General features: G+C 39.7%; 1 protein-coding gene across 3 annotated transcripts in view; it reads right to left on the reverse strand.

Annotated features, from left to right (window-relative positions):
• Positions 1-484: 484 nt before the first annotated feature.
• The window catches only part of LOC306881526 (chromodomain-helicase-DNA-binding protein 7-like), a 64,688-nt gene continuing 52,332 nt past the window's right edge, over positions 485-12,840 (reverse strand). For 2 of the 3 annotated variants that reach the window (XM_079435675.1, XM_079435676.1), the window contains 8 exons: positions 5,352-6,113; positions 4,950-5,107; positions 4,323-4,550; positions 3,797-4,201; positions 3,479-3,679; positions 3,221-3,361; positions 3,023-3,127; positions 485-2,474 (listed from right to left, as the gene is read on the reverse strand). In XM_079435675.1, the coding sequence (XP_079291801.1) occupies positions 1,461-2,474; positions 3,023-3,127; positions 3,221-3,361; positions 3,479-3,679; positions 3,797-4,201; positions 4,323-4,550; positions 4,950-5,107; positions 5,352-6,113 (3,014 nt within the window). In that variant the 3' untranslated portion in view covers positions 485-1,460. The remainder of the gene's footprint in view (positions 2,475-3,022; positions 3,128-3,220; positions 3,362-3,478; positions 3,680-3,796; positions 4,202-4,322; positions 4,551-4,949; positions 5,108-5,351; positions 6,114-12,840) is intronic. The other variant, XM_079435677.1, reaches the window with a different exon arrangement.

Below are 12,840 nucleotides of genomic sequence, written 5' to 3' on the forward strand. Positions count from 1 at the left end.
CAGATATAAACGGGCATTATGAAATGCATTGTGATATTAGAAGGACGCAATGCGTTAAATTGCACGTTAACCGTTTTCCTACCATAGAAAATCATTTTAAATACAACACGTAATATAGCTTATGGACAAAGACAGTGTGTAGACCGTTTATTCTATTTGGAAAAAAATAACGTGAAACTTTGCGTGTTGCATTTATTCTGGGCTCACCTGCCTGTACATTAGTTATGTATATTTTAATAATAATGATGAGGAGCATATTGAGTTTGCTCTTTATCAACTTAGTCTATTATGCCACATTATCCCATGTTTTGCGGTATGGGAGGAAAATACTATATACATATATTAATAAACTGTAATTTGCCAGATCAAACAGATGTAAACACGAACTGAATGAATTTCTGTTAGTTAGATGATATATCTATAAAAGGTTCGTTGTTAGAGGATGCTGTTTGACATCCCCACAGAGCTACACAAACACAGTTTTGGTTTCCTAGGCGAATATTGTGAGTCACTTTTATTAAAAGCATTACTACAGTTGGCAGCAATTTACAGTTCATCATACATGATGGTTTCAAAAAAACAAAAACTCACAAAAGAAAAAACATTTACAACATTTGTCTGTAAACTTCCAGGCTAGTTAGAATTGAGGTAATGCTGTTCAGCTTTGTGGCTAAAGTAACGAAAGTCCATTCAAATAGATAAAGGTACCTGATTTTATTCTTACACCAGTGCATTAACATGGATACAATGAGACAATTTGACTGCAGTAATTTATTTCATGTCGTTTTTTCACACTTTCCGGTGTTTAGTCAAAAGAGTAAAAATGAACATTCAGAAGCTGCCTTCGTTATTGCTGTCTCCACAGGTTGAGAGGTCTCCTCACCCGTTTGGATTGTCAGTGTGAGAGACTGGGAACAGTCCGAGTGTAGGCTATGATATGTGAGAACTTTGCCCGCTCCTCTCACAGCAGAACAGTACAACGAAAACCATGATTCTTCCTCAGCAGCGGAGAGTGTCTTAATGCCGTTAAATTGTACATCACTGAATATTACGAGATGCTACTCATTGTTACAATATCAACAGTAGAGAGAGAGAAAAAAAAGTGATAAAAAAACAATAATATTAAAATAAGGAGAGCAGCATAGCACTATTGGAACAATTAATTCCTATAATATTTCAGGAAATTTCCATCTCATCTAGAAAGGCACCCAACACAGTGCCAAAGACTTCAAGAAAAAAAAAAAAAAAAAATATGTTCACGTCATCCCTGGCTATGCTAATGGTTACAGAGAGAGCTTATTTGCTTTCCTCTTACCTGTCAACAAAAACCAAACGACCAAAGTGTTTTGGATATTGAGTTGGCATGTAAACAACTGGACTAAACATTCTGTCAGAGTTCAGTCTGCGTCTCCTCAGCCCTGGGGAAATGTTAGAAGGCCTGATTCTGTGTTTTTTTTTTTTTAGTCACTTTTGTCATCCTCATCGGCAGGGTCATCCTCCTCCTCCTCATCATCATCGTCCTCATCATCCATTCCACCCTCCATGGAGTCCATTTCCTCTGCCGGCCCTGCCAGGTCATCATCTAGTACTGATGAATCAGCAGTCTTGTTCTGGCTCTCCTCTGAGTCACTGTCTTCAAGTGTGTTGTCAGCAGTTTCCACGTCTGCCGTGGAGGCGTTTTGGTCCTGATTTGTGCGGAGCCCTTTACCGGACTCCTTGTCCTCGCCGGTGGCCCCCAAGGCCCCGGACACAGCGCTCTGGAGGTCAGCTAGAGAAGCTTGGGGGAAGCCTGGGATGCCCAGGCCGCCAAGGCTGGGGTGTAAGAACATGGATGGGTAGAAGAGGCCTGGGGCCATGGTGGACAGCAGGAAAGGGTTGAAGGCCAGCGCATTGGTGGACATGCCGGCGGCAGCTGCATTCAGCGCAGCTGCGTCACCGGTTGCCTCAGCAGACTCCGTTTCAGACGATTTCTCTGCTTCCTTCTCCTCTTTCTCATCTCCTTCATCCTTGGTCTCCTCATCCGTCTTCGGCTTGGGATTCTCCTCAGATTCTGCCTGTTCTGTGCCAGATGCGCCGTTGGTGGCCGTCGCAGCGGCAGCTAGGTTTCCTCCAAACAGACCCCCCAGGCTGAACATGTTGGGGAGGCCACCCATGCCAGAAAGCATGAGAGGGAGCATGGCTGCGGCGTGCTTGGCATCCGCTCCCCCTCCGAGAGCAGGGGGAAAGCCCATGAGGCCAGCGGCCAGCTGGAGGCTCTGTAGGTTCTGCAGGCCCTGCAGACTGGTCAGGTCCATACCACCAAACAGCCCATTCATCAGCAAAGGATTAACACCAGACGTGGAAGCCGCTGCCTGTGCTGCTGCTGTCGCCTTGGCGATCTCAGATTTGGGTCGCCTGCCTCTGCGGCGAACGCCCTCCTCTCTGACTACTGGCCCAGTCAGAAGACGGTCAAACATGGACTCTGGGAGAAAGCCCTGGAAAGAAAAAGAAAATATTATAATTTAAGAATATACAACAACCACGAAAAGTTTGTATAATTTTCATGTTTTACAAGAAGTCTCTTGTGCTCACCAGGGCTCTATTTATTTGATCAAGAGAGCAATTAAAACAGTAATTGTCCAATAATACAATTTAAAATAACTTTTGAATTCAATATATTTTAAAATCTCATTTATTCCTGAAATGGGAAAGCTGTCTTCAGTCAGTCGTGCTGCTTTATATTGAAATTCTGAAAAAAATTCTACAGAAAAGCTTCTACAGAAATATTAAGTTGAAACAAAACACAACATTTATTTTAAATGGAAATATTTTGTAATATTACAAAATGTCCTTAATGTCATAGAAGTAAATTCTTAATCAACTTGCTGAACTCAAACTTTTGAATGGTAGTAGTATACATTATAAATGTATTTAAAAAAAACAAAAGTAATAAGAAATTTGATGCATGACAGTGACTAATAGTTGAAACTATCAAATAGAGGCAAAATTGATCTGAATTCACTCAATTTAATAAAAGACTCACCGATTGCTTCACTATATCCATCCAGTCTGGGGCGATAGCAAATTCTGGATTTTCAACCAGCCAGCGGGGTAAATCCTTCATTGGAGGTGCCATAGCTCCTCCCATCTGTAGTTATACAAGTTATATAAACATTACAGCCAATGTAAAGAATATTCTGTTGGAAATAAACTGGATCCATTCATAAACATTAACACTTGCCTTTCTTCCATTCCTAATGTTAACAACAGGGACTCTCTCCTCCCCGGTCAGCGTATTAATGTCGATCTTGTTGGGATTGCGGCATCTGTGTCTTTTCTGTTTGGGCTTGGCAAACTGAGAGAGGAGGTGGTCCTCATTCTTCTGAAAGATAAGAACAAGAGAACTCTGTAAGATAAACTGCACAGGACATTACCACATCAGCCAACAGAAAAAAAACAAACAAAAAAAGGTTGGGTGGGCAGAAAGAACTGCACTCACTGGTACATATCCAGGCATATCCATAGTGTAGGTGGGGTGCTGTCTCAGCCACTCCCGTAGGTCCTTAGTGCTGGGTCCATCTTCCCCTGTAAGATGGCTTCCCTCTTCTAGACCTTCAACGGGATCAGCCTTATGTGCAGGAGATGACATGGGTCTATGTGCCCGCCCATCCACAAAAGCTTTGGTCCCATCAGAATTTTCCTGCAGATGCAAAGGAACAGAAAATTAGAAAAAGAAAAGTGCGTTTGTGCTTAAGGAGTGTCAATGCACCACATGAAACGGCATGACTCCCACATCACATCCTGACAGGATACATACTGCATTGAGTTGTCCTCTTTTGTTCCCCATAAAGAGCAGTTCCAATCCCTCTACATTTTTCCTGCGACCTCTCTTTCTCCGGTTGGGGAGTTCAGTGTCAAGTAGAGCACCGTTGGCTCTGGGTCTAGAGGAAGCGCCTGCTTGCAGCAGCTCCATCTGTGCTTTCAGGGCTGCGGAGGAGGCCATGGCTCCAGGGAAGGCGGTGGAGGAAGAGGATGAGGACACGCCGTGCAGGGCTTTGGTCAGGTCTATGGCCTGTGCTTGGCCTTCTGCAGCATGGGACTCTCGTAATTGAGCAACCATCTCCATCAGGTTCCTGCGCTTGGCAGCACGCTCCGCCTCAATCTCCACCTTCCTCCTCCTGCGTCTGCGCTGCCGAGGTAGTGACAGACTCAAAGCATCATCCTGGACGCGAACAATGAGAGAGTGTTTAACAAACCAAACTATTCAAATCTATTTTATAATTTTACAAAACCATATTGATTCTCAGGAGGCCCAGCAGGCCGGGTTTAGGGGCGGGACTTGCCTTGTTGACCTGTGGTGACATGGTGAGGTCCTCACTGCCACTATAACTGGTCTGACCCACCAATGAGAGATCACCAAGACTCCGCCTCTGCAGGGGGCTGTCCGTTGCCATGGCGCTGTAGCCAGGCAACAGGCCTGGGAAGTCAAAGAACTGCCTTCTGTTGGAAGGCCACTTGCCCTTCATGACCGCTTCACAGATGTTGTCCATACGATTGATCATTACCCTGTCCTGAAGTACAAACACAAGAGCAGCACAAGTGTTAGTGAGTGAGTGTGTGCGCGTGGATGCATACATAATGAACTAGAGGGTACACAAAGGGTATCTCATTTTCTCCATTTCAGCTCCGGTTTCATGTCTCAAGGGTCTTATAAAGCAATTTTGCTCTGTTATTAAAGGAGGAAGCTCTGAAACTAAGTACAGTCTTTTCACTATGCATCACATCATCATGTCTTTAAAGCTTTGGGCTTGGCTTCATTTATCTCTAAATCACTTTTGTGGCAAACTATGTTACTACATGCTAGAAGAGAGGGAAAATGGGTGTGTTAATGCATAGTTAATCTGAAAAAATTTTAATTGACAAAAAGGAAAGGAAATTGTGAGTGAAGTGGGAAAAATGGTTTAACTAACCTTGGGCCAGAAAGAGAACAGTGAACGTTCACTGAACATCTGAGAGGCTGACAGCTCAACGTCATCAACACTGAAGCAGTCCCTGGTCTCATCGCGGGCCGTGCTCAAAGAGGCGTTACTCTCCTCATCAAAATTCTTCCTCTCAGAGGCTCCTCCAACTGCAAATAAAAATAATCTTTTAATACAAGCTTAAATGAAATAAGACTTCCCAAATCAAAATCCATTACTTTTTGAGCATCCTGACCAGCCAAATAAAGAAATTAAAATAGTTAAAGAAAAAGCTTGTTCTAAAACTGTTTGTTTTTGGATGATACAAAAATGTTTTAGGCATGTTTGTCTGATGCATAGCCTATATCAAATGTAGTGTCAACAAATGAAACAACAAATAATGTCTAAATTCACCTTCAGCTTGTGAAGACTTTTCTGATTTATCATCCTCATCCATCTTCTCTTCCTCATCTTCTTTGGAGGTTGTGTCAATAGGAAGTTTAGTCTCAGTGGTCAGTGGCTCGCTCTCATCCTCAGCGTTTTTGTTCTCAGGGGTAATGGGCTCCTGATTCATGGGCTTCTCATCAGCCATACCATCCACAGTACAACCCTGCTCTACCTTGGTCTTAATCTCCATCGCATCATCTTTCTCCTCCACTTCCATCTTTTCCTCTTTAGGCTCGTACTTCAGACCCAAACCATTTGCTTCCTCTTCTTTTTTAGGAGAGAGGGCTTCAGGTTTTTCTTCTTTGACCTCCATTTCATCATTCTCCACTTTGGGCACCAAGACATCTCCCTGCTCTTCCTTCACCTCTTCATCTTTGAGGAGGTTTAGAGGTGTAAGAGGATCAGACACGATGGGTAGCTCCGCACCCTTGCCCTGTGTGAACTTCCGATGGGCCTCCAAGAAGCTCAGCTCGGGGTCGTTGAGAATGTGGTAGTCAGTGCGGCTGACACCGTGCTTTGCGGCACCCCGCAGGAGGTCTCGGTCATGGCGTCCGGGCTCCCACCAGGCTGGGAGGTCAGGGCTGGGTTGGCACAGACCCAACCTCTCATCCAGCTGAGGGTGCGGCAACACCTGCTCCCTGATCCGCCGCAGCAGCTTGATACGATAGAGCGTCCGTGAAGCCCGCTCTTCTGTAATGGGGTCAATGATGATGGTGGGGTCTGGCAGTTCTGTAAATAGAGAAATGTCCAGTTGCATAATTGAGAACAGGAAAACTCTAATCAAAACATCAAAATGTAAAAAAAGTTATACTATTTTATGAATAACGTTTAGCCACTGAATATAATAATGCGCATAAAAATAGGTGGATGGAAACGGTTAATGGAGAATTTTTGGTTAACGCGACCTCTGATACACCCACACACATATATACACATACATATATATACACAGTCATGGCAAAAAATATCAGTACCCTTGGTAAATATGATCAAAGGTGGCTGTGAAAATTTATCTGCATTGTTAATCCTTTTGATCTTTTATTTAAAAAAAGTTAACAAAAATCTAACCTTTCATTGAATAAGAATTTAAAATAGGGGGAAACATCATTATGAAATAAATGTTTTTCTCAAATACACGTTGGACACAATTATTGGCACCCCTAGAAATTCCTATGAGTAAAATCTCTCTGAAGTATATTCCCATTCCTATTCACAATTCTGAGCACTCAAGGGAGATTATGAACATGAAATTATCCAGCCATGGCTTCCTGTTACACAGAAATATAAATAGGAGGGAAAACAAAGCCCAAATTCCCTTAATCATTTATCACAATGAGAAAAACCAAAGAATATATTTCTGATGTGCAGCAAAAGATAATTGAGCTTAACAAATTAGTGAAGTGGCTTTAAGAAAAGAGCTAGCGCAGTGAACATTCCCATTTCCACCATCAGGGCAATAATTAAGAACTGCCAATCAACATAAAATGTTACGAAACTGCCTGGAAGAGGACACGTGTCTGTATCGTTCAAATGCACTGTGAGAAGGAGAGTTTGAGTGGTTACAGACTCTCCAAGGACCACAGCTCGAGAGTCTCGGGGGTCAGAAAACCTTTATTAAAAAAAAAAAAAAAAAAAAACATTACCTATATATCACCACATGTTGTTTGGAGGGCTTCAAGAAACAAAAACAAAACTCCAGCATATTCAGTTATCAGACACGACTGGAGCTTCAAATGGGACTGGCTTCTATTTCAAAATCAGATTCTATTTTTGCTCCAAACACATGATAGGCTTTTCAGAACTGCACACAAAATGGATTACAATAATTTCCCAAAATGTAATTTGTGTGGTAATATTACCAAGTCTGTAAACGGCCGTTAATACAGGACAGAGATGCAGAACACGGACACAAAGAGAGAAAATACTGTAGCAGGCAGCGCAAGATCACTTCACAATGCTCGAAATATAGGAAGAAAAATATAAATAATGAATTGGGGGCAGAGGGTTAATATGAACGAGTATCTGAAGGGAACTCTCTTCAGAAAACTTTAGATGGCATTTCCTTTTTCAGCGCAGCTTTATTTACAGCGGTAACCAAAGGAACGCTAAATTGAGGCCATAAGCGCCATCTGCTGTCATAAGCCGCTTTTCCACTATCGGGCCGAACAGTTGTAAGAACTGTCAGGAACAGTTCCAGTTGTATTTCCACGTGAGCCTGGTACGGCGCGGCACGATTAGACAACGGTGCTGAGGCGTGTGGTTGACGTCACCACTCAGGATCTGTCACTTGTCTGTTGCCTGACTGCTATAGAGTGAATCTGCATGTTCTTTCAGTCCATTTGCTGTTTTTCACACATCTAAAGTCAGACCATTCTATTTTTGCCTTGGATCTTGAAATCATGTTTTTTTCTAGTTATATAAGGTTAAAATACATATTTTGCCTGTAATTTAACTAAGGTCTACTAGAATGTGATTCCAATTGTTTTTCCTCATACCACGATATAATATCGATATCGTCTGGACAAAATATCGTGATATGAATTTTATCTAATCTCATATCGCCCACCCCTACTTCCAACCGTACAATAGTCCAAACACAATCCTCAAAAAGAACACAAAAATGGGTCACTGAGCACAAAACCAAGCTTCTGCTATGGCCATTCCAGTCCTCTGACCTGAACCCTGTAGAAAATGAGTGAGGTGAACTGAAGAGAAGCACCATCATGGAGCTGTGAATCTGAAGGGTCTGGAGTGATTCTGGATGAAAGAATGGTCTCTGATCTCTTGTCAGGTGTTCTCTAACCTCACCAGGCATTAATAGCAGAAAATTTTGAGCTGTTAAACTGGCAAATGGAGGTTTCAAAAAGTATTGAATAAAAGGGAGTCGTTAATTATGGCCAATGTGTATTAGAGAAAAACATTTATTTCATAATGATATTTTCCCAATTTAAATTCTAATCAAATGAAAGGTTAGATTTGTGTGAATTTTTAAAATAAAATATCAAAAGGATTAACATACATACACACACACATACATATTAGGTCTGGTAATTTAACGCGTTAGATTAATTTCGGTGAAAAATAACGTTAAAATTATTAATGCATTTAACCCACTTGCCCCACTCCAGACCTATGTGGGTGATCTGACATTTAATACAGTTTATTGATGACAGATATGAGGCAGAACAACAACTATGTAATGGAGCCTAGAGAAAGTATTTAGAATGTCCCTAAAATTCAAGGTATGGGGTAAAAATGCCCGTTTGAGTTTGTCGTCTCATATTTACATCATATAGTTAAGCAATATCACGAGCAATAGGCTAAGTGCAATATCGCACGAGTGCAAATGTGATACTGATCTTATACAACAGTTCAGTAAGAAAGAAAGTGTTATTTTATTCAATTTTTCCAATGACAAAGCAGAACTGTTAATCTCCGAGCAACACAACGGCATTTCATTTCTTAATACACGTTTTGAATAATTTGGGTGAACCACTGGCGCGTTGAACCATTGGCCATAGGCACGTTGGATTTGAAGCGGCACTGTACAGTCCGATTGGTGTATAACATCAAAGTACCGCAAGAGCGATTCAAAAGCATAAGGAGCCGCCTGCTCTCGAATAGCTCTTGTGGTAGTTTGATGTCACACACCGATTGATCTGATGGTGATGATCCGCTTCAAGTCGAACAAGCCTAATGATTCAATGGACCATTCATTTCACTCCTGAATGAATCAGCCATTTGAACGAATTAAATGAATGAACAAATGACACGATGACTTAACCATTAAGACATTTACCACCACCTACTGGCAGTTTTAGTTAACCATTTAGAGTATAATTTCATTAAAGAAATAATTTAATATTTCTATAGTAATAATAATAAAGAAATAAAAATAAAAGGTATAGTTCACCCACCCAAAAATTACAATTGTATCATTTACTCACCCCCATGGTCCAAAAGAGTATGTAATAACTTTTTTGTGATACAACATTTGATTAATCAATGCATGCTGATGAACTTTTATCATAGTTTATAGTTATATGGTAACGAAAGTGTTCAACATTCAACATACATATTTTTTAATCAGTATTATTTGTGATTCAAATTTTGTGAACAGGAATTCCTTTTTTCGTGCGCTCACATTCGCGATGGTGTCAGGTTTTATAAGAAAAGATAATTGTCTGCTTTGCTTATATCTATACCTTTTACTTTTTAAGACAAAATATGTATTCATTGTTATTCTTAATAAAAAAAATAAAAAAAAAATCACAACTACAAGAAAAAAGTAGGCTGCAATGACAAACTGTCTTGCATAACAAATCCTCCGTTGCGCTCCGTCCACTGCGCGCACCTTCTGATGCAGCGAGTATAAACCAGGCTCTACCCACGAAGTGCTCGCGCTGAAAGTGCCTCTCTTCATGTGATCAGTGAAATCTGACTCCTGCTACAATATGCCACGGCTCTGCAGCGCATGCTGTATGAAGCAGATGCTTTGGAGCAGCGCAGACCATGCATTCACACAAAAGTGCGACCACATCAAATTTTTACTCGCGCTCTCAAACAATGGTCACAAATGCGACCATTTTGGTCTCAGTCTAGAGTCCTGACTTACTGTTATGTTTATGTTCACCTATACTACAAAATGGCTTTTAATAAACAGCATTTGTTGTTTTATTTAATTTAATTTAATTTATACATGCATGCATACATGAGGTGTAACGATACACGTATTTGTATTGAGTATGAGGCTTTCAGTTCGGTACGCATTACAAACCGAACGATTTGTTGGATTAATCCTATTACAGCATATCATGTTATAACAGGGTTTCTACAGATAACAAGTGAAATTTAAGACTAAGACCTTTTTAATACCACCTTAAACCTGTAATGAAAGTACACATTACATGTTTAATGTAAAAAAAAAAAAAAGTTATCAAATTATATTTTACCACGATATACAGTGAATTTTTCATATCAGCAGACAATATTCCACACAAAATATCCCCACAAAACTACCACATCACTGAGATTTTTGGTGGTGTAATCAATTATTCTGAAGCAATATTTTCAGTGTTCTATCAGCTTTTACATACTTAAATATGCATATTTTTATTTACCTTTATAAAGGCCTATTTTTAAAAAACGTTTTAAATGTTTGCATCACCTTTCATGTCAAATTACAATTTATCAATAAATTGTAATAATGTTAGCAGTCAATTTAAATTACACTGCAAAATTACAACTGCAATAAATAATGTTATGAGATAAATGCTTTAAATACATTTATGAATATACAAAAGAAATATTGAGGGGGAAAATGCATACTTTTCAACATACTAAACTACAAGTAGGTGGCAGTAAGTCACTTAAGTGAGTCATTGAGTCATTCATTCAACTGATTCATTCAAATAGCTGAATCGTTCAGTAACAAAACACCGCCGAGTGTTGCTTGGAGAATGTGTTATACTTCTGCTGTGATCCTTGTGTGGAACTATTTTCTGTTTTTATTATGTGAAACGGAACAAAACAGTAAATATCGTGTCTAAAATGTAAGCAACTTAACTACTTGACTAACTAAATTTAATTGTTTATTGAACTAAAATCAATGTAGCATTTGCAATCGTGAGAATATTTAGCAAAATACCCCCTTGGTATGTTACTTAACTAACATACACAAACAGTGCACACAAACAAAAGCAGACCTTTATACAGTGATTATTAATAAGACAATAAGTGTTTAAAGTTGATTCTGCTGGAATAAGGAAACAGTTGAAGTGATTGCGCCGGAGCGCGCGGGCGCACACAAAAAACCAAAAAAACATCAGTTCCAGCATTGCTAACTTGACAGCGCAGTTGGTACTTCATCAAAATAAAATACAGTGAGCCAAACATCAGCGCACTCGCCCCAACAAACCCAGAACGTTCCCATTTGGTTATATTTTTGGGAACCAAATAAGAACATTCCCTATGGTTTCTTTTTTTAATAACCTAAAAAGAACGTTCCCTGCAGGTTATTTTCAGGTTTTATTTTGATAACCTAGAGAGAAGGTTCCCAGAACGTTCCCTGCAGGTTATTTTTAGTTGTCATAACTATGTAAACTAATTAAAACTTTGCAGATGTTTCTGATTATTCTAATGCTGAAATGTGTGTTTTTTTAAATCAAACTATTTTTGCAGAATTTAATGCCTGAAAAAAGCTTTTAATAAAGTGTAGACAAAGTAGTCAAATCGCATAACATAATTCCAATTTTATAGCTGTAATTAAGCCAAGGTTAGCGTAGTCTGAAAAGTATATCATAAACACTGAGTTTGTTTTTGTTTCTTTACTGCGCATCCTCTGATCTGCACACGCTCTTTTCTCCTGTGTTCCATATAGAGCTGCGCACTCGCATAATTTAAAAATTAACGGTCATTTAGTTTTAGTGACTGACTAACACTCGTTTATTGATCTCATTATTGAATAATTACTTATAATATATATTTTCGAGAGAAAATATTGTGATTTCAGAAAGATTTGACCAGTCTAATTGAAGAGAACATGATATTAACCGAGACGTTTATGGACGAAAAGAGAGAAGCACATCATCATATTCAGTGGTAAGAAATTAATGTAATCCTAGTCAAATAAATGTTATTCACTTTTAATGTCTGTAAAATTAAAACTCACATTTTTAAACCCCAATATTTTGTTGAAGTATCATTGTTATCTGGTGCTTAAGAAACTTATCTGGATTATATGGTATAGTTATAGAAATTTTAGGCTACATATTAACAGATAATTCAATCTATTTTAATGCTTCTTATGATGGTTAAATGTGCTCTGATTATCTTTAATGATTAAACAATGGTTTAAAACAAGACATGGACGGATGGACCTCAATAATCAGTACTACAAACCATCTTCCATGCCGCTTACTCTACGAGACGCGGGGGTGCTGGATGATCACTGACGTACAGCAGCGGTAACGGAGTAAAGAGGTTAGGGGACCGTTCCGGGAACCAAAAATTTTTAGTGTCACCGTTGGACCGCGACTGAAGTACAAAGCCTATAATTTACATAAATAGTTTAGCATTCAGATACGTTACATCGCATATATGGAAATATTATGGAATATTTGGATTTGTGACGAATGAGAGGTAGGATACACGAGCACAAAGCCCTATTTCGCAAACAGTTGAGTGCGCAAGCCTTTAAAGTATACTCCTTTGTCAGTCTATGTGAGAGACGCTTTCAGAATCAGCACATGGTCATCGTCTAGTGGGTTTTGTTTTCAAGTGCGCAACTGTAAAGCCCCTTTCACACAGAGATTCCGGAAAATACACGGGTAATGCGTTAGATTTTGGTTCATTCACACTGCCAGTGGTTTTCCAGAATCTGTGCGTGCGTTCACACACACCCCATAAAGACAAGTGACATTTCATGTGACATGTATAGGGCTGGGTATCGAGTTCG

Source organism: Barbus barbus (assembly GCF_936440315.1).
Source record: "Barbus barbus genome assembly, chromosome: 15".
Taxonomy (NCBI): domain Eukaryota; kingdom Metazoa; phylum Chordata; class Actinopteri; order Cypriniformes; family Cyprinidae; genus Barbus; species Barbus barbus.